Source organism: Cygnus atratus, chromosome 16 (assembly GCF_013377495.2).
Source record: "Cygnus atratus isolate AKBS03 ecotype Queensland, Australia chromosome 16, CAtr_DNAZoo_HiC_assembly, whole genome shotgun sequence".
Lineage (NCBI taxonomy): Eukaryota > Metazoa > Chordata > Aves > Anseriformes > Anatidae > Cygnus > Cygnus atratus.
In genome coordinates, this window is record NC_066377.1 from 14,220,865 (window position 1) to 14,246,997 (window position 26,133).

The 26,133-nt window shown below is 56.1% G+C and overlaps 2 protein-coding genes across 7 annotated transcripts in view; one reads left to right on the top strand and one right to left on the bottom strand.

Moving 5' to 3' along the window:
• Positions 1 to 20,237, top strand: part of PLCG1 (phospholipase C gamma 1) — a 41,347-nt gene extending 21,110 nt beyond the window's left edge. Inside the window, exons 5-32 of one of the 4 annotated variants that reach the window (XM_035548021.2) lie at positions 2,671 to 2,755; positions 3,212 to 3,295; positions 3,500 to 3,522; positions 4,413 to 4,485; positions 5,171 to 5,272; positions 6,039 to 6,157; positions 6,828 to 6,913; positions 7,225 to 7,345; positions 7,775 to 7,943; positions 8,627 to 8,749; positions 9,657 to 9,758; positions 9,965 to 10,152; positions 10,352 to 10,552; positions 11,005 to 11,124; positions 11,716 to 11,896; positions 12,242 to 12,319; positions 13,008 to 13,111; positions 13,336 to 13,432; positions 13,509 to 13,581; positions 13,938 to 14,095; positions 14,582 to 14,678; positions 15,212 to 15,436; positions 15,924 to 16,072; positions 17,754 to 17,868; positions 18,044 to 18,205; positions 18,322 to 18,410; positions 18,949 to 19,136; positions 19,632 to 20,237. In XM_035548021.2, coding sequence (XP_035403914.1) covers positions 2,671 to 2,755; positions 3,212 to 3,295; positions 3,500 to 3,522; positions 4,413 to 4,485; positions 5,171 to 5,272; positions 6,039 to 6,157; positions 6,828 to 6,913; positions 7,225 to 7,345; positions 7,775 to 7,943; positions 8,627 to 8,749; positions 9,657 to 9,758; positions 9,965 to 10,152; positions 10,352 to 10,552; positions 11,005 to 11,124; positions 11,716 to 11,896; positions 12,242 to 12,319; positions 13,008 to 13,111; positions 13,336 to 13,432; positions 13,509 to 13,581; positions 13,938 to 14,095; positions 14,582 to 14,678; positions 15,212 to 15,436; positions 15,924 to 16,072; positions 17,754 to 17,868; positions 18,044 to 18,205; positions 18,322 to 18,410; positions 18,949 to 19,136; positions 19,632 to 19,674 — 3,355 coding nt within the window. In that variant the 3' untranslated portion in view covers positions 19,675 to 20,237. The remainder of the gene's footprint in view (positions 1 to 2,670; positions 2,756 to 3,211; positions 3,296 to 3,499; positions 3,523 to 4,412; positions 4,486 to 5,170; positions 5,273 to 6,038; positions 6,158 to 6,827; positions 6,914 to 7,224; positions 7,346 to 7,774; positions 7,944 to 8,626; positions 8,750 to 9,656; positions 9,759 to 9,964; positions 10,153 to 10,351; positions 10,553 to 11,004; positions 11,125 to 11,715; positions 11,897 to 12,241; positions 12,320 to 13,007; positions 13,112 to 13,335; positions 13,433 to 13,508; positions 13,582 to 13,937; positions 14,096 to 14,581; positions 14,679 to 15,211; positions 15,437 to 15,923; positions 16,073 to 17,753; positions 17,869 to 18,043; positions 18,206 to 18,321; positions 18,411 to 18,948; positions 19,137 to 19,631) is intronic. The other 3 variants (XM_035548022.2, XM_035548023.2, XM_035548024.2) reach the window with 3 other exon arrangements.
• Positions 20,238 to 23,426: 3,189 nt separating this feature from the next.
• ZHX3 (zinc fingers and homeoboxes 3) overlaps positions 23,427 to 26,133 on the bottom strand; it is a 47,032-nt gene continuing 44,325 nt past the window's right edge. For all 3 annotated transcript variants that reach the window (XM_050713932.1, XM_035548025.1, XM_035548026.1), the window contains one exon: positions 23,427 to 26,027. In XM_050713932.1, coding sequence (XP_050569889.1) covers positions 26,017 to 26,027 — 11 coding nt within the window. In that variant the 3' untranslated portion in view covers positions 23,427 to 26,016. The remainder of the gene's footprint in view (positions 26,028 to 26,133) is intronic.

The following is a 26,133-nucleotide window of genomic DNA, read 5'->3' on the forward strand; positions in this document are numbered from 1 at the left end:
CTCTCAGCTGTTAATCCCCAGGGTACCGGGGGAGCCTCACCTCTCCTGCTCCCCCTGCTTAGGTCAGCCGGGGAGGTGCCTGTGGGTGGCAGCGATGGCAGTGCTGCAGACACAGGCCCTGTCTGTCCTGTCCTGTAAGCAAAGAACTGATGTGGCCGAAATTAGGGTCTGACTTCTGTTGTCGTTGGAGGGGGAGCGTGCTGGAGGTAGCCGGCCCCATCCCACTGCTCGCAGAGGGTCATGAGAAACCCGGGCTAGATGTCCGTGCTGTAACAGCCTGCCGCTACCAGGAATGTGGGACCAGCGACTCCCCCAGTCCCTCCTGGTTTTGTCTTTGCAAGGATTTGTGCCGTGGCGAGAGCAGCGCGGTGCATTGGGGTTTGGTGGAGGAGGGGTAAATCCTCTCCAAGGCAGAATGGGAAGGAAAAAGGCACCTTTAATCCCCTGCAGCTGCTCCGCACGTGCCACACACCTTTCAAATCCCGGCTCAGGTTTTATGCACATCGTACTGGTGTTCGCTGGGGACTGGGCACGGGGGGAAGGAGGCAGGAGTGCGGCTTGCTGGCTGCTTCGAGCAGAGCCCTCGTCCTGCCGCTGCGGCCGGGTCCTTGGTGTGCATCACTGACCCCTTTGTTTGAAAACTCTCTGAATTCAGCAATGGGGAACGTGTGTGGGGGTGGCTGCGTGGGGGGTTGGAGTGTGAATGCAAGAGAAATGGAAAAAATTGGTCCTTTTTCTCATCCGGTTACACAGTAACGCTGCTGAAATGGCATCGGGACAGGACGAAAGAGGCTGAACGTACAGCTTCGTCTGCCCAAGGCACGTTCAGCAGTCGAAAGGCAGTCTCTTACATCTCTCCTGTTGTTTTTCTTAATATCATCTTTGTATTAGCATTTAGAATTAAGCCAGGAAAAGGCCATGTATTCTTTATCTGTCAGTCAAGGGAAGGGGATTAAATGCAAAGCATTTAATTGAAAGAGCTGCTGCTCCAGCCCAGGCTGTGAGCGGCGCACAACAGAAATGCTGCAGCGTAGAGGGGGAAAGCAGAAAGGTTTCAGGCCTCCCCATCCTACAAGCATCCGTGTGTTCCCTGCAAAGCAGAGACAGCAACTACAGGTCCCGGACAGACCCTTGGATGATATCTTCCCGTGACTTTGGTGTCACTTTTTGCAACACTTTTTGTCACTTTTTGCACACTTTTGGTGCGCTTTTTTACTTCTGAGCCAGGCAGCGGGGTTTGAAAAGGGAGCGAGGTGTTCTTTAAACACAAACCACCCGCAGCACAGGCAGGTTTGGGGCAGCTGAAGGCCTCGTTCCCCATGCCCACCCCCTGCTGGGGTCCCAAGCCAGCAGCGGTCACCGGTGGCCGCGTGCCCCTGGCCAGAGCCCACCCAGCCGCGGGCCTTGCAGCGCACAGATGCTGCCTGTTTGCACTGGCGGCCGTGCCTCTGGGTGTTTGTTTTTCCAGGAGAGGTTAGGTGGGAAGAGGAGGATAACAGGATGCTGGTTTTTTTTTTCCTAGCTCCAGGGGAGGCCATTTCACCTCTGGCTAGGGAAGCTGCCTGAGCCTGGGAGCAGAGTTAGAGCACCGGGAGCGGGGAATGTTTTCATGCCCTTGGAGAGGGCTGGATCCGTCCTCTGGCTTCTTCATCCTAAGCCCTTAAAAAAACTTCCGCAGAAGAAGAAGAAAGTTTTTGTGTGTGTGTTGTGTGTTTTTTTTTAACTTTCTAGTCTCAAAATAGTACCAAGTTATTTTTCCAAGCTCTCCAGCACTTTAACCTTATTACTAACACAGTAAATAAAATCATCCCATGCCCTGCCTTCCTACCAGAAACAGAGGGGAAATACTGGTCGGAGCTTTTACACGGTTTGTTCTTTCCTCTCCTTGTTTTGTGACCACGATGAGCAGTGCCTTGGTGCAACACCCCTCGGGGAGAACAGCCCACTGGTGCTGGGGCAGGGCTCTGGCGGTGGCCGCTGCATCCCATCCCTTCCTTCCTGCCAAAGCTCCTTTGTGGGCTCAGCATCACAGGGAAGGGATGGCCCATGGCACACAACCAGCACATATCACATTGTCCCTGGTGTATTTATTTGGGCCCAAGTCCGTGAGCGTTCCCAGTGCCAGGCCTGCCTTGCAGGATGGGGCAGCATCCTCCAGGGTCCCGGCTCCCACTTGCTTTTGAGGATCAGGCACAAAAGCACCACTGGTGATCGCTGGGCAGACTTGGAGGAATCGTTGTCAATGCAGGCGCTACCTCCACCTCCTTCTGTGTGTCAGGGATCAGGTTTTGGTCTCCCAGCTTCCATGCTGGGGCGCAGATGCTATAAAAGTGCTTCTGCCCGGTCGCTCCCAGCAGCCGGCAGGCGCCATGTGCCCGCTGCAGCCTCGGCTCCCAGGGGCCACATGGGGCGAGGATGCTGGGGCTTGCCCCGCAGTGCCAGTGGCTTGCAGGAGCTATCTGCAGTTCCCAGCAGGATGTAGGCAGCCCTGTCCCAGCTCTGTGCGCTCCTTGTGCACAGCATACACGCGAAAATGTAAAACATTCTTCCCTTTCGCCTTTGGGTCCCAACCCCAGTGTGCTCCCAGGGATGCGCATCCGTCCTCGCCTTTCACAGCTGATGCCTTGGTCCCAGAGCTCCTGAACACGTTTTCCCTCTTTGCCCTGCCAGGATCTCTGCCAAGGACCTGAAGAGCATGCTGTCCCAGGTCAACTACCGCGTCCCCAACATGAGGTTCCTGCGGGAGCGGCTGACGGTGAGCACGTGGCCCCGCTGCTCTCCCCTTCGGGCTGGGTCCCTGGGCAGCACCGCTGCCTGCCCGCGGGTCAGCTCACCTAGGAAAGGTCCCACCAAAGAGGAGCGTGCACCTTGTCTCTTGCAGTTTCTAGATATTGCAGATATTCCCTGCCACCAAAAAAGGAAACAATCTTTTTGTAACTATTCAAGTAAGCTGTAATGCTTCCTATGTGGGTGAGCCTGGGGAAGCACGTAACGGGGGCTTAGGATGCGCCCATGTCCTGGGTGCTGTCAGGGTCCCGTTGGCCCCAGTGGAGACATGCGAAGGTAGGAGGCAAAGTCTGGCCATGTTCTGGCCTTTCCCTCCTCCTCTGCAAAATCCTGGGGGCAGGTGACACCCGCAGGTGACAGGAGTGCAGTCCTCTTGCTTGTGGCCCTGTAAAACCTCGGTGTTTGTGGTTTTTTTTGGCTGTAGGACGTGGAGCAGAGGAACGGGGATATCACGTACGGGCAGTTTGCACAGCTCTACCGCAGCCTGATGTTCAGTGCCCAGAAAATGGTAAGAGCTCAATTCTCCAGGCTGGGGCAGGGGAAGCAGAGATAATATTTATTACTGGGCATCCCCTCTTAATTGCCTTCTTAGCCCTGCCTCCCTCCACTAATAGCTCCCGTTTCCTACCTCTGGGCTAGGGAAGGCAGGGAGCATGTAAGTTATTGCTTTTGCCTGAGAGCCAACCTAATGCCTGTGCTTCTTCTTTTGCAGATGGACGTCCCGTTCCTAGAAAGGTGGATAACTTTCTTGTGCTTGCAGGGGAAGGGGCTGCTGCTTTTTGCTCCATTGTGTGCTTTGGTGCCTGCAGCAGTGGGTCTGGGACGAGGCATGCTGCGTGCTCCTTGTCACAGCGCTGCGTGTGTTTCTGTGCGCTGTGAACAAGCACCTTTGTCGTAGATGTTTCAGGTCAAGTTGGGGCTCTCTTCCTCCCAGATGCCCCGCTGGGAGCCAGCTCAGGTCAGCTGCACCCAAAAAAAAAATTGTGTTTTTTTTGTGGAGTAACGAGACCCCCTAGAAGTTTCCTCCAAGGTACCCTCGTGGTTGGTGCTCACTGGGCGCTGTGGCCGTAAGCGATGTATTGCTCTTGGGCTCCTCTCCAGGCAGTCCCTTCCCTCAGCTGTGCACAGCACTGCCAGCTCCGTGTCTGTTTTCTTGTCTTGGTCCCAGGCATGGCCCCTGGTTGTGCACTACAGCTTGGTACACCCCTGCCCTGCCTCCCTGAGCCCCCAGCCTCTGAATACCTGGAGGTCTGGCCTGGCTGCAGTCACCCTTGGCAGCCCCAGTCCTCTTTAGCTCTTTTCACGCTTTCATACAAGAAGAAACCCTGTTTTTGTACAACTCAGTCCCTCTGACGACTTTTGCTGCCCTTGACTGGAGTTTCACAGCCCTTGAGCAAAGTTTCACATCGTCAGCCCCTTGCTGTGAGCCCTGGGCTGCCCAGGAGCACCGGACGAGGAGATGGAAGCTCAGCTGCCGTGTGTTTGCCATCGTGCCTTGCTGACCATCGTGCTCAGTGCACGGCGTGGGTCGCCTGCTGTGCCGCGTGGCTTGCGGGTGGCCTCTGGCGCGATGCTGCAGCCAGGTGTTTAAGGAGTGACTGACGTTTCTCTCCTTGTGTTCTCAGGGGTGGAGAAAGGTCCGAGCACTTCAGGGTGTCGCTGCTGGAGTTCCAGAAGTTCCTGCTGGAGTACCAGAGGGTGAGCTCGGGACGGGCGAGGGGAGGGGATAGCTGTAGGGACCCGCTTCTCTGCGGGGCTGGAGTTTCACCAAGTCCTTGGGGCTGGTGCAGAAGGCAGCCAAAGCTCCCTGGTCCATCCTGAGCAGCAGCTGATCAATCTGCTTGCTGCCTTTGCTTCTAAAAGCCATCTTTTGGAGGCATTCGGTGAGCTCAGTGTGTGCTCAGACACCCACGTGGGTGCCCGCAGCCTGTTTGCAGAGCGTGCAGACCCTTCTTGCAGGCTCTCGCAATGCCGTGCCTCGGGTGGGAGCACAGGGCCTCTGCTGTGTGCCATTCTCCCATCTCCCACAGCTGCAGGGAGGACAAAACGAGGCAGCAGAGACGCAGCCGTTCGGGTGACTTAATGCAAGACAGCCGGGGAGAGAGAGGAACCAAAGGAAGCCACGCTGGCTTCTGCTGCGGGGGGAGCTGGGAGAGCAGACGTGTGCAAAGGAGCTTTCAGGAAGAAAAATGCACAATGCCCAGACGATGTAGACCACTTAAAAAGGGGCCAGATTGCTGCAGTTGCGCACTATCTGGTATTTGTGCTGATGTTTGAATTCCCAGGCAGCGATGGTTAAAGCTTCTAGTTGGGCAAGCTGCTGTGGTTTTGAATAACGCTTCCTGAAACGCTTCCTCCTTGATGTCTCTTCTGGGGTTTGCAGGAGCTCTGGGCTGCAGATACCCTCCAGGTACAGGAATTCATGTTCAACTTCCTGCGGGACCCTTTGAGAGAGATCGACGAGCCGTATTTCTCCCTGGACGAGGTACGGCACCTCGGATGGGTGACGGGAGGGCGGGAGGTGCCCAGGGGAGGGGGGCTGCGTCTTCGCGGCGTGACAGTGCTCGAGGGGAGGGTGCTGTAAGCAGGGTGATCCCATAGGGCAGCCGTTTGCTGAGCTGCTCAAGGGAAGGTTGGCACAGGGAACGACTTCTGGGGCCTCTGCTGGTGCTGGATGTGTGCAGCTGGGAGCCCTCCTCGGGCACTTCATTTGGGGAGTGAGAGGTTACCCAGGGGTACACGTCCTTTTGCTCCGTGCAAGCATCTTTTCAAAGCAAGGAACTTTGTTACCAGCCTTGCTGGAAACAAAAGAATAAAAACAGCTGGAGATCACCATGTCACAGGCCCTCTGGACCAAGTCCCATCCAGAAGTCCCTTGATCTGCGTGGCCGTAGTGAGCTGTTGCTGCCGTGTGAGCTGCAAAATAAAATGCAGAGCTATTTATTTGTCTCCATCTGGGGCAGTCTAAGGATTTGTGCGCAGATATCTGGCAGGGTGCAGAAGATAGGTGCTAGTGCCTGGAGCTGTGTTGCTCAGGCACGCTGGGTCACGTAGCTGTGCACTGGGCAGGATTCGGTCAGGCCCCCGCTGCCTGGTCCTGGTGGAGCCAGTTGGCACCTCGCGTTGCAGGATGCGGTCTGTGCTGAGCTTAGGAAATAGCTGCTCGCCAAGGGCGAGCTGTGTGTGTGAAACTGAACCGCAGCGCCCAAAGCCTCCGCATCAGTAACACGCTTCTGTTTCTTCCTGAGCAGTTTCTCACCTTCCTGTTTTCCAAAGAGAACAGCATCTGGAACTCGCAGCTGGACATGGTGTGTCCGGAGAACATGAACAACCCCCTCTCCCATTACTGGATCTCCTCCTCGCACAACACGTAAGGACCCCGGAGTGGCTCCCTGCGCCTGCCCCTGCCCAGCGTCCCGTGCTGGGGGGCTCTGGTCCCAGCGAGCTGACGAGCAGCCCTTTAGACATGGGATCAGCACTTCAGACACCCTCCGTTTGGTGTCCCAGTCCTCCCTTCATGGTTGAGCCATCCGTGTTGTGCTCTGACACTGGCAGCACAGCACATCTGCACAGACTGGGCTTTGAGGTCCCAGGCTGTCTCTCGGGCAGTTTCCTTCCACGGGCACCATCGCCTTGCACAGCCTGTAGGAGGAGAGGTGCTAAAAAACAGGCAGGCTGAAATTGGCCATTTGCTTCTCCCCTGGTGGAAGCATTCTTTGCCAAGGGGCACACGCACTGGCTGTGCTCCCCGTTTACCCAGTGCAGTGGCAGCACATCAGCCCAAATTTAAAGGACTGAAAGCCTGGGGAGCAGACGGTGGCTGAGCTCCTGCCTGCAGGGGCTGGACCAGCTCTCAGAGCAGTGGCAATGGCGCTGGGTGCAGGGGTGTTGTGCCACTGGCATCGATATCCCTCCTAGGGCTTGTAGGAGCCATGAATACAGCCCTTGCAGTGGGGATGGAGCCGCGAAGGGCTGCGATGTCCCAGGAGTCATCCCCACCCTGCCTGTGGCTGATGTGCTCATCTTCCCTCACGTGGCAGGTACCTGACCGGGGACCAGTTCTCGAGCGAGTCCTCGCTGGAGGCGTACGCCCGCTGCTTGCGCATGGGATGCCGCTGCATCGAACGTGAGTACCGGTACCACCAGCAGTTTTGTCGCCGTTGTCGCGACAGCTGGCAGCGGTCGGCCAAGTCTCCGTGCGGAGGCAGGGCTGCAGGAGGCGGTGTAACCACCGCGGTGGGCTGGAGGGGCTGAGGCCGTTCGCTGCACGGTGCTGCCTGGTGCCTGCCCGAGCCCTTGGTCCCCCAGAGAGGGCTGGCCTTGCACCTCTCTCCTTTATTTCCACCCAACGCGAGCTCCCAGCAGCGCCCAGTCTCGTGTCCGTGTCCCGCCAAGATTGCAGCCCCTGGGCTCATTTCCTCCGTGGGTCTCTTTCAGTGGATTGCTGGGATGGTCCTGACGGCATGCCGGTCATCTACCATGGACACACCTTAACCACCAAGATCAAGTTCTCTGACGTCTTGGTCACTATCAAGGAGCACGCCTTCGTCACCTCCGAGTGAGTACCGCAGGCACCTGGGCTGCCACGAGCAGAGCTGTCAGAAAGGCAAAGAGTGGGCAGGCACCACCTGCAGCCAGGCGAAGCCCACCTGTACCAGGGACCTGGCACAAGACCGTGCATCTAGGACTCAGAGAGAAGAGAGCGTGCTGTTGTGGCTCCAGCCAAGGGGAGATTTCACCCTGAAGAGTCTCGTGGGAGGGAAGGCTGTGGGTAAACCTCAGCAGCTTGCCAGTCCCCTGCCCACAGCCAGTGGTGGGGACACCTTGCTGGAGGCCATTTACACTGAAGGCTCGAGACAGCACAGCTGCAGACGCAGCACAGAGAGGTGTGGGTGCAAACTGCTCTCGGAGGGCACAGAAGCCAGGTTTTCAGCGGAGCTTCCTGCAGACATGGCTCCAGTAATGGCAGCTCTTTTCCTCCTGCCAGTTTCCCCGTCATTCTGTCCATCGAGGACCACTGCAGCATTGCTCAGCAGAGGAACATGGCTCAGAATTTCAAGAAGGTCTTTGGGGACATGCTCTTGACCAAACCAGTAGATATTTCTGCTGACGGGCTCCCCTCTCCAAATCAGCTCAAGAGGAAGATCCTCATCAAGGTGAGCTCCCTTCCCCAGCAGGGCTGATAAATGGAGAGAGTAGGGGCAGGTTTGGCTTTGGGACCGTGGGGAGCTGCCTGCTTTTGGAAGGGGTTGGCTGTGGCGTGAACCCTGAACCGTGGTTGTATTTATGTCAATGTCCCTGGTTAATTCTACCTTGAGAAAAAGGGTTGGGTCTGGATACAGATGGGAATTCCCCCAAAGTTTTAGGGTAGTTTGGCTTCAGGTCCCTCCCGTAGCCCCATTTTGTGCGCACTGTGGGTGATGACCTCTGCCTGCTTCACCGCTGGAATTTCTCACTCTGGGGTTACCGTAGCCCCATACCAGCCGCAGAGGACACCGTCTGCGTGACTGACAGTGCTCGGGGTGGAAGTGGAAACCTGCTGCTGAAAGCATGGGGAGACAAAGAGCTTCTCTTGCTTTGTAGGAGCTACTGGGACATGAGCCCAGCAGCTGGGTGCTGCCACGGGAGGATACTGGTATTTCTACTGCAGAAATCACGTCCGGGAAGACAGGGTGGCACTTATCTCAGTGCCATGAGATAGTCTCTTACCTTGGTCCTTTTAGTCTGGGGGGACCCGCTGCAGGAGACCTGGAGTTTCAAGGCTGTTCACTGGGAAACCCGTGCTGCTTTTGGGTGCCCGCTCCCCTCGAGGTGCCTTACTCACTCTCTTGTCCCACAGCACAAGAAGCTGGCTGAGGGCAGTGCTTACGAGGAGCTGCCCACCTCCGTGATGTACTCCGAGAATGACATCAGCAACTCCATCAAGAACGGGATCCTCTACCTGGAAGACCCCATCAATCACGTACGTGTCCGCCACCGCTACCCCAGGCTCCGTAAATGACACCACGGGGTGCTCGAGGGAGATCCCTTACGCGGGGCCGTTTGCCCCTCCTGGGCCTCAGGAGTGCCAGACCCACGGGTCGCTGACGGCCGGGGGAGTTTTGATGCTGGCTCTCTCCTGTGCTCTCCCCTAGGCGTCTCCCGCCGGCCCTGCTAGCGTCAGAAGGCTGAGCTCAGGGAGCTCTGGGCTGGTGCATGGCAGCCGCTTCGCTGCTCTTGCGCGACCCGCGTAACGCGCTGGCTGCTCCTGCAGCAAGTCGTGGCGGCAGCCCAGAGCCGGCTGCCTCCTGCCCGAACGCTTCCCGCACCTAAAGGAGCATTCTGCTTCGTAAAGCGCTGAGCATTCATTTCAGCAGGTGTGTTTACTTACCCGCAGTCTGCTTTTTCAGCTGCTTTGCTTTGATGAGGATCTTTCAGGCAAAAACGTATATGAAAGAGCCATTTTTTTTTTTGGAGAACAGCGGCGCAATGGTAAAGCCGCACAGCCGTCTCTGTTACCCCCCATCTCTGATAGCCCCCCTGCCGAATCCATGCCCAATGTTTCCTTTTTGCAGTGATTTGCTCTTCATTTGGTCATCTTTTAATACACGCTGGGGTGGCTGCAGCATGATCTGCAGTCACTTCGTGTGTCAGACCTGTCACGTGCAGGTTTTTTTCGCTGCTGATAAACCCATGCTTCAGATCAGGGGCATGCCTTGGGAGCTCCTGTTTCTCTCCACTGAAACCGGTGCTGTTGGTGACTCTCCTTCCCAAACCCAATCACCCCCCGCTGCTTGTGCTAATCGGGAAGAGAAGATCCCACCAACGGGTGCTGGGCCAGCTCGGTGCTTCCTCAGGGGGCCTCTTGCCCAGAGTTTGTCTCCTTGCAGGAGTGGAACCCGCATTACTTTGTCCTGACCAGCAGCAAGATCTATTACTCGGGGGAGACAACCAGTGACCAAGGAAACGAGGATGAGGAAGAGCAGAAGGAGGTGAGGGCTCCCTTGTGCGATGGTAAGTTGTTCCCCTCGGGAAAGGAACTGGCTGCCCAAGGGGCTGAGCACCTCCACTGCCAGCTTCAGAGGGAGATGCTGTGGTGGGAAAGGTGGGAGCCGGTTCAGAAAGCCGCCGACCCTGGTTAAAGCCACGCACGCGGAGCAGCCCCCGCTGACCCCAGTCTGTGCCTTTTTCCCTCCAGGTGAGCAACAGCACGGAGCTGCACTCCACGGAGAAGTGGTTTCACGGCAAGCTGGGAGCGGGGCGCGACGGGCGGCACATAGCCGAGAGGCTGCTGACGGAGTACTGCATCGAGACGGGGGCCCCCGACGGCTCCTTCCTCGTCAGGGAGAGCGAGACCTTTGTCGGGGACTACACCCTCTCCTTCTGGTAAGGGCTCGTGAGCTGCACTGCGTGGCGCTGCTGGGGTGGTCTTCACCTCGGCACAGTCCCGGTGTGCTGGCAGCATTGGGCAGTGGGTCCCCGGTGGGGCACCGTGTCCTCCTCAGCTGCACCGGGCTGGAGATGGGGCTGGTTGGTGCCGTCTCTCCGTGGACAACCCCGGTTTTACCCCATCCCTCCTCTGCAGGCGCAACGGGAAGGTGCAGCACTGCCGCATCCACTCGCGGCAGGACGCCGGCAGCCCCAAGTTCTTTCTGACCGACAACCTGGTGTTCGACAGCCTCTACGACCTCATCACCCACTACCAGGAGGTGCCGCTGAGGTGCAACGAGTTCGAGATGAGGCTGACGGAGCCGGTGCCTCAGACCAATGCCCACGAGAGCAAAGAGTGAGCGCGTGGGCGAGGAGGGCGAGTTGCGTCCGTGGCAGCTGGGACCCCATGGGAAGCCCACCCGGGTCTCCCTGCAGTCCCTGCTTCCCTGCTGGGGCTCTGTGGTCCCCTCCTCACTCCCCAGTGTCACAGCAGTACAGCCACCAGCTTCGTCATTCCCAAAGCTGGCTGTCCCTATGCGAAGAGAGGACTGTCAGGCTTGGCTGAGGTTCCCTCACCTGTGCCACACATCACCAGACAGCTCTGTTCCTATTGCATCCCCTGCCCGTCCCACAAAGGGAGAAGACAGCCCCCGTTGCAGTGTCCCCCGCGTGGTGGGCTCCTCTCCCTGTCCTCCCCACTGGGACCCAGGCAGCCTTTCACGGGGCCGGGGGGGAGCGGCGCTGCGCGCTGTGAGCTGCGCCGGGTGTGTGGGGACCCGCGCCCAGCGCCGTCTCTTCTCCCGAAAGGTGGTACCACGCCAACCTCACCCGCGCCCAAGCCGAGCACATGCTGATGAGGGTGCCGCGGGACGGAGCCTTCCTGGTGCGCAAGAGGAGCGAGCCCAGCTCCTACGCCATCTCCTTTCGGTGCGTCCTGGGCAGAGCGAGGCAGGACGGGGTGCGGGGCTGGGGGTGCGGGGAGGGGGCAGGAGCGATGGGGGGGCTGTCCCTGTGCTTTCCTTCTCCCATGCCGTGCCCGCGGGCTGTTTAACCCTGCTCCAGAGGGGTGGGAGGCCGTGTCACAGCGCAGCTGGCACGCTGCTGATGGAGCGTTTCTGGCCTCACGTGAGCCCCTCCGGAGCTCTTGTCTCACGTGGATGGCCTGTGTAAGCCTTTAGGGCCACGCTCCTCCTTTGCCATGCTGGTCCTCATGAACCCTGCGGGGCCATGCTGTTTTCTGCCTCTCTCCCCGCCCTGTATCCCTGTTTTTGCAGGGAAAGTGGCACCTGGCTGCGTGTCCCCATTGCCCTGCATGGCGTGGAGCATGCCTGGCTCTGGTGCCGGGGTTTGTGGCACACTGCGGCCGTGCAGATACATCCCCGAGGTGACACACAGGTGCTGGGAGATGGCTGCGCACAGCAGCCAGCCTGGGGACACCTTTTTTGGGTTGTCTTTATGTCAGGAGAGAGCCCCTCGTTGTGCTGTGTGCCCAGCGGCTCCTCTCTCTCCACGTGCCAGGGCGGAAGGGAAGATCAAGCACTGCCGCGTGCAGCAGGAGGGCCAGACCGTGCTGCTGGGCAACTCCGAGTTTGAGAGCCTGGTCGACTTGATCAGCTACTACGAAAAGCACCCGCTGTACCGCAAGATGAAGCTGAGGTACCCCATCAACGAGGAGACCCTGGAGAAGATAGGGACAGCGGTGAGTGCGGCTTTTTGGAAGGGCTAAGCCGAAGGGTGATGGAGAGGTTCTGTTGTGAGCTAACGCCTTGAAGCAGCATTGTGTGAGCTGTCTCTGTGCTTCATGTGGGGTTTTTTGCACCACCTCTTTTTTTGTCACCTGTTGGAAACATGTTGGCTTGAGCGAGGCTTCTTGCTGCCCCTCTGACCCATGACAGCCAGGAGTGTGGCTGCACACCCGTTTGCTGGGTGCAGCATCACTTCTGTGGGGTCGCACCCTCCCCTGAGCATCTTCCCCATCTCCCCCAAGGTAGGGGACCTGTTCTGCTGAGCCACAGCTCTCATCACTGGCCCTTTGCTTTCACAGGAGCCGGACTACGGAGCCCTCTACGAGGGACGCCACCCCGGCTTCTACGTGGAGGCCAACCCCATGCCGACCTTCAAGGTACGCTCCCACTGCTTGTCAGGGCCAGCGCTGCTCCCTGCAGCCCCTCTCCATCCTCTGCATCCCTCCCTGCCCCATCTCTTGGTCTCTGTTGGGGAAGGCAAGGACGAGGAGGACCTTCCATAGGGCTAGATAAGACCATAAGACCCACCTCTCTCTGCCACCATCTGTTTCCCTTTGAAAGCTGCCAAGGGTCATTCCCAACCAAACGTTGTTCTTACCAAGAGCTCAGTGGAAGATGAGGACTGGCTTTCCTGCACAGCTTACCACAGCTTTCCAGCTCCCCAGCCTCTTGTAGGGTTTAGCATCTCTGGGACCTGAGCACTTCCCAAGTGTCTCTGTTTTCGAAGAGCTTTGTTATTTTGCACAGTATTTCTAGACCATGCAGGTAGGCGTGCTCTAGGCTGGGTCTGCAGGTTCCCTGGCTGTGCTGTCTCTGCTCAGAACTCTCTATACCAAAGCTAGCAGTGGCTCCTGCAGAGAGGAAAGTGCCTGTGCGGGGCCACACCAGGCTTCTGACCTCTGTGGTTTGGTGTAAACGGGGGTCTTGATTTGGTCTGCATCAGTGGGGTCTGGTGGCAGACATGCCTCAGTCAGCCCGCTCCACACCCCCATCAGTGGTGGGATTTGGTGGCCTCCCCGTGACGGTGCCAGCTGCCCAGCCTCACCGGACCCCTGCTCTTTGCAGTGTGCAGTCAAAGCCCTGTTTGACTACAAGGCACAGCGGGAGGACGAGCTGACCTTCACCAAAAACGCCATCATCCAAAATGTGGAGAAACAGGAAGGAGGCTGGTGAGTTGATCCCGATCCTCCTTTTTCCCTAAGGGACACGGTCAAACCATGGTGTCACCATCCATGCAACGGTGTGTCCCCTTTGGGATGGGGATTGCCCCCAAGCCTGCCGTGTTCTCCCAGAGCCTGAAAGCAGATGGCAAAGGATCCTCAAGTCACCTGGGATCCCAACCCAGGGTGACCTGGGGTCCCACGGTGGGTGCTGATGCTTCCCTCTCTTCCAGGTGGAGGGGAGATTACGGCGGCAAGAAGCAGCTGTGGTTCCCCTCCAACTACGTGGAGGAGATCAGCAGTCCCAGCAGCCTGGAGCCGGAGCGGGAGGTGAGCTGGGGAGGGCAGTGGGGAGGAGCGCGTGTGCGTGGTGCCTGGCGTGACCGTGCCTGCGCTTCGCTCCCAGCAGCAGCTGGACGAGAACAGCCCCCTGGGAGACCTGCTCGGAGGCGTGCTGGACGTGCCCTCCTGCCAGATCGGTGAGTGCCCTGAGGGACAGAGGAGATGCCGTGCTCTGTATGTGGGGTTTGTGGGCTGGAGGGCCTTTGGTGTATGCCTCCAGGAGCCCCTGTGCCCGTTGCAACTGAGCGCACGGCTGCGGTGCGTGCTTGTAGTGTGCTCGGCTGCTGGGCTTGGGCATCTCCCTGGAGCCCGGCTGCAGCCTAGGAGCATTTGGTGCCTGCGAGCAGCCCTTGGGGCCATGCTGAGCTGCTCCAGCACACCCTGAGCCTGCTCTGTCATCCCTCTCCGCTCCCCTGAGCCTCCCCTCCCTCCCTCCCAAGGACTCGGCCCAGCTTCTGCTTGTGACCATTCTTCTGCCCCTTTCCCCGCACAGCCATCCGCCCCGAGGGGAAGAACAACCGCCTGTTCGTCTTCTCCATTAGCATGGCCTCGGTGTCGCGCCTGTCCCTTGACGTGGCAGCCGATACGCACGAGGACTTGCTGGACTGGGTGAAGAAGATCCGCGAGGCGGCCCAGACGGCCGATGCACGGGTGAGCCTGGAGAGCCCTCAGCAGGGGAGACGTCTCGTAGTGTCCTAGCAAAGTTGGGGGATTCCCATTGGCACAAAGGGAGGCCGAGGGAGCAGGTTTGGGTTGGTGGGGAGGGCGGCGAGATGGCTGCCAGCAACTCCTGGCGGGGCAGTTGCAAAGAAACTAGAGCCGAGGCCAGCTCTGCACCTGGGAAGGTTCGCTCAGGGGTTGTGGGGTGGGCACCAAGAGGTGGGGCACCTCCATCCATGGAGGGCATCAAGCTGCTGGTGCCAGTCCCTCTCCAAATGAAAGCCGGGACCTGCCAAGGGCCCTTCCCTTCCCGTGGTGCTTCTGTGGTGTCCCCCCTGCCCCATGCGGACCCGCTGGCTGTGCCCACACCGTGGGCAGGAGCAGCCCCACCAAGCCAGCACTGCCGCTGGTGAGCTGGGATGTCCAACGGTGCCACTCCCAACTGGCCCTGGTGCCTCTCTGTCCCCCTCTTGGCAGCTCTCCGAAGGGAAGATGATGGAAAGGAGGAAGAAGATTGCCCTGGAGCTTTCGGAGCTGGTTGTCTATTGCCGACCCGTGCCCTTCGATGAAGAGAGTGAGCATCTTCTGGTCTCGTGCCACCGCAGGCAGACCCCGTGGCGTTGCAGACCCCGCTCTGTGCCCCCAGGGTGCTGCCCTGGCCTTTGGCTAGCTTGCAGCTGAGGATAGGTGTCCAAAGCAAGCTGGAATGAGTTTAAATCGGAGCTCTGAAAACATCCTCCACCAGAGGGTGGAGGTTCCCTTCCCCATCCTTCTGCTGCTGAGATCTGGCCCCGTCCTGAGCAGCCCCTGGGGAGCGTCGTGCTGCGGCTGTGGTGGCAGAGCCGTCAGGGCCTTCAGCCCGTTGCCTTTGGCACCCAGCAAACCTGCTGAGAACAGAGGAGGGGCTGCGTGGCTGGATTGTGTCTGAGCCAGGGGAGGAGGAGAGGACAGTGTTAGGAAGGGGCATGCGGTGGTTGAAGTGTCTGGAACAGGGATGTGCTTGTGCCTGGAAGCCAGAGCGCTCTGTAGCGGCGCTTTTCCCATCACGAGCTCCTCGCCTGGCCTCGATCACGTTCCTGGCTCACTCTGTGCTCTGCCTCCTCCCAGAGATCGGCACAGAGAGGGCCTGTTACCGAGATATGTCCTCCTTCCCCGAGACCAAGGCAGAGAAGTACGTCAACAAGATCAAGGGCAAGAAGTTCCTGCAGTACAACCGCCTGCAGCTCTCCCGTATCTACCCCAAGGGCCAGCGCCTCGACTCCTCCAACTACGACCCCCTGCCCATGTGGATCTGCGGCAGCCAGCTGGTCGCCCTCAATTTCCAGACCCCCGGTGAGGGCAGCAGGCAGGGGAGGGTGGGTGGGCTTGTCGTGCCCCCAGTGCCCTTACCTCATCCTGGCAATAGGAGGGGCTCTGCAGTTCCCACTCTAGGTGCCACCCTTACTGGGAGCCAGGTCAGCTGATGAACGCACCAGAAAACTCTTTTTTATTTTTATTTATTTTTTCCTGCTGGGTTTTCATTGCTTTTGTGAATTAAGGCATCTTGCAGGTTGGTTTGGCAAGTGCTGGAGGCAGCACAAGAAAGCAGAAAGGAGAGGGAAGGGGAAGAGGGGACGAGCCATGGAGCACGGGGTAGCTGGGCAGACCACATGTGAGAAGGTCACTGCACGGTCCAAGCGCGTGCAGGGCTTTTGGGGTTTCGGGGAAGATGAGCTGGGTTCCCTTTCAAAGGGCATCAAAGGCAAACTTTGTGCAAGGCACAAAGACCCCAGGAAAAGGGGAAGGGGCCTAGGACCCACCTCCTACCTGTGCTCCCCAGACAAGCCCATGCAGATGAACCAGGCCTTGTTCATGTCCAGCGGGCAGTGCGGGTACGTCCTGCAGCCCACCAACATGCGGGACGACATCTTCGACCCCTTCGACAAGAGCACGCTGCGGGGCGTCGAGCCGCTCTCCATCTCCATCGAGGTCAGTGCCCACCTGCACCCAGCCCTGGCCACACGCTGCGGGTGGGAGAGGGCTCGCTGGGAGCCTGGGGTGCTGCTCGGGGGGTGCTGCTCGGGAGGGGGGCACCCGGGGCATATCCTGGGAGCCCTGTGGGACGCTCCGTCCACCCCGGCAGCCTCCACGGCCGGGGTCTCAGAGCCAGCAGGTGGCAACCACGCGCCGTGGGTGCCCTGGCCCTGCCACCAGCCCTGGCCCGCAGGTAGGTGGCACAAGATCGTGCCCTGTCCCCTGGGCTGCCAAGAGGCAGAGAGGGACAGCGTTGGGCTCAATGAGGCCGTGTCCCCTTGCTCTCAGCTCCTCTCGGGAAGCTGCTTGTGGTCGGGGTGGAGTTTTCTGCCCCGTTCCTGGTGAGGAGAGGGTTGGGGGCAGCAGGGCTTGGGCTGCAAATGTTGAGCTTGCAGGGCTGGGGCTGAACTGCTCTGGTTTCAGCTCACGGAGCCGCACTGCAGGGGCACAGGGCAGCTCTCCAGGCATGCAGCAAAGCTTCTGGAGGGGTGCGGAGGCGGTGGCAGAGCCAAACCAGACCATTCCCATGTCAGGACCGACAGCGGTCCTGCTACCCTGCACAGACAGCCCCCGTGGCCTTGGAGTCGAGCTGACATGTATCTGGGTCGGCAGCCTCCTTTGCAAGTCCCTTTGTCTCAAGCAGCCCTCGGGACAAGGCAGTGGGGATCCTGCCTTTAGTGCTTACGGCTTTCTGACAGCATGAGCAAACTCCTGCTCCTCCGAGGCCATTGCTGTTCCGGAGTGATCCCACCTAAGAGAGCCACTGCCCTGCAGGGGAGGACACCCCACTGTGTCCCGTCGGCACCATCGGCCCCTAACTCCCTAAAATTTCCTGGCACCGTTTCTCCACACCTCCTGTTTCCCAAAGTGCTGCTCCCCAAACTCTTCCTGCACCTCGGGATGGAGCTGCACCCTCTGGGTGTCAGGAGTCACCGTGCTGCAGCCTGCTGCTGTCTCCTTTAAGAGATGGGCTCAGCCTTTTGTCCTCTGGCAAAACTGCCCCGTGTCCCCTCCGAGGCCGGCTTCCACAGGCGGAGAAGCCACCTGAAGCCCAGCACGGCTCCAGGCACATGATCCAGCGCTGGCAGCGCGTCCTTCCCCTGCGACAGCAGCGTGCCGGCGTGACATATGGCCCTGGCAAGAGGGAGCGGGGATCTCTTGCTCCTGCGAGGCAGCAGGTCGGCCTTTCAGTTGAGCACAGCCTGCGCTCAAGGCCAGCAGCTCCACGTCCTCCTCAAGCCAAGGCAGCAAGGCCGAGAAGCTCTGACAAAGCTGCGGGTGGCCGACGCCAAGCCCCAGCCACGGCCACGAGCCCCAGCTCGGAGGAGGCGGCGCAGGCTGGAGGAGCGGTGACGCGGGCATGGGCCGGGCTGGGCAGGCTGCAGGCAGGACCGGTGGCAGCTTGGCTGCCTGGCTGATGGTTTACACGTCAAATTGGGGATTGGGAGCACGTCGCAGCCTCCAGGTCTGGGAGCTGTTTCTCTCCTGGGCCAGATAGCACCTCGCCTCTAACCACCAGGTGCAGCCAGGGTGGTTTATCTGGAAAGAAAATGTCTCGGTATGCAAACAAGTGTTTTTTTGTTTTTTTTTTCTTTGTTCCCATCTGTAACAAAGTCCCTCCTGTTCTCTTCCCCAGGTCCTGGGGGCCCGGCACCTTCCCAAAAATGGGAGGGGAATAGTTTGTCCTTTTGTGGAGGTGGAGGTGTCCGGCGCAGAGTACGACAACGCGAAGCAGAAAACTGAGATTGTGGGTGAGTGTGGCAGGAGAGGTGACACGGATGGGTTGGGTTCCCCCAGAACTTTGGCCTCTCTCCTGGCTGTATCGTTAGGCGAGGTTTTTGCAGTAGCAGGAAGGGCTGGGGGGGGGGGGTGATGGTCAGACACCCCTGCCGGGGCTGCTGTTTGACTGTGGTGTTTTTTGCCCAGCGGACAACGGCCTGAACCCCCTGTGGAGCCCAAAGCAGTTCCACTTCCAGGTCAGCAACCCCGAGTTCGCCTTCCTCCGCTTCGTGGTGTACGAGGAGGACATGTTCAGCGATGAGAACTTCCTGGCCCAGGCGACATTCCTGGTCAAAGGCTTGAAGACCGGTAACGTGGTCGGGGAAGCTGTGTGTCGTGTTGGTCCTCAGCGGTTTGCTGCCCACATCCCGAGAAGGGAGATGTTGCCTTTGCTGCAAATAACGCTGGGGCTGTCTCCACTGTAGGTTTCCGAGCTGTACCTCTGAAGAACAACTACAGCGAGAACCTGGAGCTGGCTTCCCTGCTTGTCAAGATCGATATCTTCCCCAGCAAGGTAACTGGGTCACACACACACGGGCTCCCCTCAGCAGGGTTGTTTGGGGCAGATTCTGGCCCAGGCTTCATTTCTCTTCTCTAAATCCCATCACCGGTGCCGGAGGAGGCAGCTGTGGCTGTCCCAGTTCCCATCTGCTCTCCGGGGACATTGCAGCTCAGCACCATGGGGGTGGCAGGGCGGCAGAGCTCTTGGAGACAGATGGCTCTGTCATTTCTTCACTTAAAATTATGCACTGGAACAGGCTGCCTGGGAAGGTGGCGGTGTCCCCATCCTTGGAGGGATTTAAGCGATGTGTGGACGTGGCACTAAGGGACATGGTTTAGTGGTGGGTCAGGGTGAGGGTTGGTCTTGGTGACCTTGAGGGTTTTTTCCAACCTGCACCACTCCTCCACCACTATTAAGGCCAGCACAGCCGCACCCTGCACACCCTGAGCCCATCAGCCCCGGACCCCATGGGGGTCAGCTCTCAGCACAGCCTGCTCTAGGGCACCGTGCCATCCCCAGCCCTTCACTGCTCTGTCTGCTCCCATCCAAGCAGGAGAACGGCGAAATCAACCTCTTCAGTGCCTCAGCCCTGCGGGAGCGAGCTGGGGATGCTGCCAGCCAGCTGCTGGCCAGCAGAGGCAGGGAGGGCTCCTTTGAGGTGCGGTACCAGCAGCCGTTCGAGGACTTCCGAGTCTCGCAGGAGCAGCTGGCTGACCACTTCGAGAGCCGGGAGCGAAGGTAGGCCAGCTGGAAAAGACCCTGAGCGTTTTGGGGCTCCCTGGTGGGAGCCTAGGCCTGAGCTGCAGCCTCATGGAAACAATTCAGGTGGACAGGTGGGGTGAGGTGTGGGGGAGTCACTGCTTTTGGGACGGTGAGGGGGTGGGATGCAAGGTGGGGGTTGTGCTGTAGGAGCCGTGAGCTCTTCCATCCTCAGAGGGGCTTCCTAACAGCTTCTCCCCACCATGGCCAATGTGCCAGGCCCCCTCCTTGCAATTCAGGCAGGGAGGTGGCAACAGCATTGGCTTGAGAGCCCAGCTGGAAAAAAATATCCCAGCTGATGGGAGCTGGGGAGGGAGGGACAGGGCTGAAACAGGCAAGGAGTGAGACGTTGGGGAGGATGCAGCACCAGCCCCCTGGGCCAGAGCATCCCCAAAGGCACCAGGCCGCGGTAGCTGGGGAAGCCAGCACCCCTCGTCCTCCCAGCGCCGTGTCCCCTGTCTGTGTCCCCTGCAGGGTACTGCGACGGACCAGGGTCAACGGGGACAACCGGCTGTAAGGACAAGCGGCTGTAGCACCGCTCGGCCGCCCGGGAGCACCTCCCGTGCCTGTGAGTCTCACGGCACGCTGTGAACTGGTTTCTATGGAAACGGCACTGCTATGGCCTACTTTCAGGCAGCTTTTCCAGTTTCTCTGCTGAAGTGTGTTCAAGTGGAGAACTAAAAAAAAAAAAAAATCGGGGGAAAAAAAAAACAACAACCAACGAACCGCCCCAAACACCCACCAACCTTCACCACGAAGCCCTTAATGAAGTGTATGGATGTGCACAGCCTGCCAGCCGCCGAGGTGAGAGACAAAACTGTCTATAATTGCAAGGAACGAGACGAAAACAAGGGAAAAAAAAAAAACAAACCACACCACCCTCCGTCATCTCGGCGCTGCCGGCATGCGCGGGGAGCCTGCGTGGCTCGGGCGGCTGGAAGCCGTGTGCTGCGGGCTGCGGCCCGGTGGCCTGCACCGCCCGTCCCGTATAGCCACTGCCTACGGGGCCAGTAGTGAAACTCAACGTTTACAAGGCCGCTCTAGCTTTAAATGACAATAAACGTGTCAGTATTACACGCCTGCTGTCTCCATTTTCTGGTGGTTTGCCCCAGCGGTGGGACCGGCCACTGCCCTCACCTTGAGGTTAAGGCCATGGGGAAAAATAGCCCCGGGTTTAACGTTGTTCACCCAAAGGGATGAGATCAGAAGCAGGGGATGTTCCCCAGGGAGGTTTTGGGGGAAGGATTGATCTGTTTTGTGTCACCTTTACAGCCCAAGTGGGCCTGCAATCACCAGTCGACTCTTGCTCGTATTTTACGCTCTTTATTTAGGAACAACCAAAAATGTCTGGTTTCATTTCAACAAACTGTACAAGCAAGCGCTTCCCCTCGCCCACCCTCACATCCACATATACAAAAGGAAGGGAAACTTGCCGTTCACTTCTCAGAAGTGGCATTGTTGCTACAGGGAGTTTGTGCCCTCAGAATAAGAGCAGGTAAAGTCCATAGCAGGTACAAGCTACCCTAGCCCTAGTAATAGCCACAGCCCACAATCACAGGCAGCTTCACTTTTTTTTTTTTTTCTCCTCTTTAAAATCTTTACCAAAAGTAAAAACTATTTCCTGTCTCACACGGTTGCCAAGGTGACCATCGAAAATTGTGGTCTTAAAAAACACGATAAGAACCCCTGGGAACCCCCCACGCCGCCCCGGTACAAGACGGTTTCACGCAGCAGAGCCGCTGCTCCGCGCCCCAGCTACACGGCCACCCTTATGAAAGGTCCCGTTGCAGCTACAATTACATTTTTCTTTTGGATAAATCCAAGCAAAAAAAAAAAAAAATTCCAGGTCATTCAGCACCAGCATGATTTCTAAATAATAATAATTAAAAAAAAAAAAGAGACCCCATTAGGCTGACTTTGTGGTCTGCTGAGAAACAAAGTGATCAACACGCTGTTCCCAAAGTCTCTCTTTTAGTGCAATGTTAGTATGTGCAAGGGGAGTTACAGCCACGTACCCATAACACCACCAGCCAGATGGGGCAGACAGAAAGTGCAATTTTTAGCAAGAAGTTTTCTATGCCATGGATTCCTAGCCTGCCCTTCACTAGCACCAGTGAGCAAGAGTCCTCCTAAAACCACCCTCCATCGGTAAAGGGAAAAACTGGCTTTAATAGTGCCATCAAAATATGGCCAAGGGCAGCCAACAGAGCACTCTACTGGAACAGGCAGCAAGAAAAAAATATAAATAAAAATCACTCCTTCTTAGGTAACAGCGCTCACTTGCTCTGCTTTAAAGTTTTGTGATGCCAATCCAGCATTCCTGGCAGGGAGCACTGCCAGTAAAAGATACAGCAGAAACTAAACTTGCAAGAAAAGGTACAGCTTGCAAGTCCCCCCCCCCCCCCACCCACTTTTGAGTATTGCCTGATCTTTCCCCCTTGGTTGTGATCAACTGAGAAATTAAAATGGAGGTTACTGCAGTGAGCTGAATCACATCAGGCCACAGATGAGAGCTGAAAAGAGTGGAGCCAAAATTAATCTGGGATAACAGGAGAGAGATGTTTAAAAACCTTTCAAATACTGCCCAGTTGACAGGTATAGTATCACCTTAACTTGCCAATTTGTGCCTAAGTGCTGAAAATCATCTTTCTCTTCTGATTCCCAGCAACCCCAGCTTCCAACCATCATCTCATCAGGGCTCCTCTGAACTGTTTCTGCAAGAGGGACGGAAGGGGAGGGAGGAGTGCAAAACTTCTCCCTGTGACCAGAAATTGTTGCTTTGCATTCAAAAAAAAATAGCCAAAACCCTAAATGGAAAACCAGCCTAGCAAAAATTATCCAAACAGACACATCGCAGCTCCAGCTTCTGCACGAGCGCTGCTCTGCCAGGTGAAGGCTCTGCATCAAGCCCTGCATCTGACTACGGGGTTTCAAATCACAGCTGCCAGCAGCTCCTGATTTTGCTGGTGCCCAAGAGAAGCCCCTGGCAGGGAGGGGACAGCAGACACGTTAAATACCTGCAGCTGGAGCTCTGTGTGCTGATGTTGACCGCTGCATGCCGTGCGCTGAAGCAAGCACTTGTGTCCACTCCTCTTGCCAGGGCTGCGAGCCTGATGTGCAGCAGTGCTCTGCTCTCAGGCAAACAGGAATAATGGCTCTCAGGAAATAGAAGCCTGTAAATCACGGTTTGTTTAGTGTTCTGCTTTAAAAAATAAAATAAAAATAATGATTTCCAGGATGCAACTTAAGGAACAGAAAAATTAGCTACCCAAATAGAACACAGAGCTATGGCTAGAAATCAAACAGCTTGGCCTGCTGATACGGATGAATAAAGCAACTCTGTTCCTTGCATCAGGAGAACCAGCAGCCCTTTCTGTGAGTGAGCCACGCACAGCACAAATCAGGGTTTCAGGTTATTAAGCAATTGGATTGTGACCTTAATCTAAGCAGCCTCAGAGACAGAAGTAACAAGATTCACGTGGATTAAAAATGATGCTTACTACTGTGCTTATCAAGCCTGAGCTTGCACGCAGCTGATGGAGGTGAAGAACTTAATTCCCTTCCTTACCGATGCTGGCTACATGACCTCTATCTTACACTCCTCCTTTCAAGTCAAGATAGTCATCTTTGATTAGATGATGATAAAAATTGACACTAAGTGTAGAATTGTGGTGATGCTTCCTCTTACCACCAGAAGAGCTGCTGCTGGGACTGTGGAGCCACCTCTCAATTATTTCTTTCAGTTTCAGATGCAAACATATTATTTGTAATGTCCTGCACCAAAACCTGAGTCTGTTTGGAGATGACACCTGCTTCTCTTCAGCTTCAAAAGAGATGTGATAGGGAAACAGAAGACCACAGAGCTAAAACCCTCAATGCTTCAGCTTATACTTTCATAGAGATTTCAAGTCAACTAAAAATGCAGATAACGAGGAATGTGGGAGTTAGAAAGCAAACGATTACTTTTTGATTTTGATTTTTGTCCCTAAATCTCACCCTCCCCACGCAACGAGCCTTGCCAGCCCGTCTGCTCGGCCTTTGCGTACGAGGGGAGCCTGCATGGAACCACTTTTTAGAATTCCTCTGACCCAAAAGAAAGAAAACTCCTGCTGTGCTTGTATGAATGCATGCAGACAAAGCTCAAAAACCTCAGCAGCTTCCAACCCTCAAGGCTGTTTTTTCTGCGTACACCGGGAAATTCTCCCTCCAGCTCACAAGACTTCTCTTTTCTTTTTTTTTTCTGGAAAACTGGCCAATACAATCCAAGTGCAAAACATCTCAGCTAGTGCATGGAAAAATGGTTCAAAGGGACCAGTTCACACCATCGTCCTTAAGCATTTCTGTAGATGGAGTGGGGACCACTCTTCCAATCAGCCACAGGCCTTTAAAGTGTACACCAAAAATCCCACAGAAAATCACCTTGAATGGGCAAACTACATTTCCAACATATTTATATAGCAAGTAGTTAGTAGAAGTGTACATTTTTAATGTACATCTTAATGCGATAAAGAATCAATGGCATATCTGAACTGTATATATGTGTACTTAAATAAACCTGCATGTACATAGACAATAGAGACTAAATTACCTACCTGTATTTGTTCTCTGAAGGCAACAGTGAACACGCACACACTCTCAGGCCACAAGGCTCCCAGGCCCAGCACCCTCAGCTCTAGCACCACCCTGCTTCCCCCATCGCCCGCAGAGCTTGAGGGCACGAAGGATTTCACCCACGAGGGCTGAATCCTCGGGGTGACGGGCCCAGGTGAGGCGGAGGTGGCGCTGCTGCTGGCCCTGCCTCGAACCAAGGCACGGCTGACAGCAGCGCTGCTAAAGAGAGAAATTTAGGGAGCCTGCTGTCAGCTCGTGGCATTTTGGGGAGGATTCGTCTGGCTGCTAAGGGGGGTTACAGTGCAGGCGTCTGAGCACAGGCACCTACCGGGCAGGCACGTACCGTCAGTGAGAGAAACGTTCCCTGCAGCACTTGTCAGATGGAGCCTCTCCCAACATGTCAGTAAGGCAGCCTCGTAAAGAGGGGACGAAGAAAGAATTGGAAAAGCAAAAGCAATTAAAGGTAGAAATCAGACACCATCTTTGGAAGAGGTTCTGAAAGAGCTTTTTGTTTTTAAAACAGATTTTTTGTAAATCTCTGGATCCGATCCTTTGGGGCTTGCTACCCACCCTTCTAATAAATATCATTTACCACCAACAATAAAGTCTCCCACATGAAAAAGTTCTCACTAAATAAAAACCTTCTACAGAAAAAGCTTGGCTGAGTTAGCTTGGCAAAAATAAGGAGCCATGACTACTCTCCATAAATACATCAGCGGATAAACACCAAAAACTATTTAAGTTAAAGGACAATGTTGGCTCCAAAACAAACCAGGAACGAACTGGCCACGAATTAATTCAAACTAGAAATTTAAAGAAAGTTTCTAACCATTCAAAGGCAGTGAAGTTCTGGAATCGCCTTCCAAGAGCAAAAGTGAAGGCAAGACATGGAACCAATTTTGAGCTGGGATTTGATTAGTTTATGACAGGATGGTCTGACACAGCATTTGGCTAGACTCGTAGCTCAAGAGTGCTCTTCTAGACCTTGTTTTCTATTAGAAAGGAATATTAAAAAAAGCCTTAAGTTGCATCATGCAGCAACCACCCGAGACAACACGGGCACATGAAAAAGCTACAGGTTCTGAGAACCAGGAAAGTGAACTGGGAAATTAGTTTTGGCCTCGTGTGAAATAGCAAAACACTGTGGATGGACCAAAAAATAATAATAAAAAAATACCGGAGCAAATACTTGAAGTTATCAGTGCTGCTGCTGGAGGATCAGTTGTGTAGGGCTGAAAGAGGGAAACTTCCTGACTGCAGAAGAGCTGCTGCCTCGCAGATCCCTTGGAGACAACAATAACTTGAACCACTCGCAGCAACTCTGCATATTCTCCCTATTTGTTCTCCGAGGAACAGCTTGTTCTCTCCGAACAATGAAAAGGATTCCAGGTCAGGATGGAAAAATTATTATGTGCTAGTTCTCAGTGATTAAAGGGAGACTTGGAGATTTAACAGCCTGCTGCAGTCGGTCTCCAAGAGCGAAAGGAAAAATATTTTGGCCAACAAGGGGCAAATGACACCGAACTGCCTCTCCTGGGTTTTCGGGGTCTTGGACCTGCTACTTATTGGAGAGTAATGCAATGCCAAATCTAACCTCATCTGTGTGGATGAACACCTCACTGAACTCCCACCTGACTTAATGCAAGACTGGCAGCTTTCTTCTCAGGTTCTTTTCCTTTCCTAACGCACACGCTCACACATACACACCTGTGCGCACACACCCTGCAGAACCCTTCCTTGCCAGGGCTCAAGGACCAAAAAAGGCAGAGAGGATAGAGGCAGCCATGCCAGCCTTTAGAGAACAAACACCTTAATGGGCAGATGAAAAAAAAATGTATTGTGCCATGATAGTCCATATCTAAGCAACGACCTTGTTTACACAATGTCTGAGATTTCGTTATGCTTGTATAGGCAGCTGTAGGCATCGGTATATGAGTATGAAATCTGAAAGTCCGTCCACTGGAAAGCAAACAAGAGCATCCTATTTCCTGGGTGCGAGCTGAGCTCACGGTCCCCACCTCTGCCAGCTCTCAGCTGTCTCCTAGGCTGGGCCAGAGAGCTCTGCGCTGGGTGCCCAGTTTTTGCACGCACTCTCTCTCGTGTGCTGCACTCAAAGGTCTCATTTATGGCAGTGCTTTATCACCGTGTCCTGCTCCTGAGGTTTGTATCAGGCCAGCCCATGGTCTTAAAGACCAAAAAACTTCTTCTCAAGGGTAAGAGTGGATCCTCTGGGGCAGGTGGTTTGAGTTCAGTCTGTTTCTGGAAAAAAAAAAAAAAACACACAACAACACAGGTGTCAGAGATGCTCCAGCATGCCGCAGGTGCCTGCAATGCGGGCAGAGGTGCTGGGCGGGGAGCAGGGGGT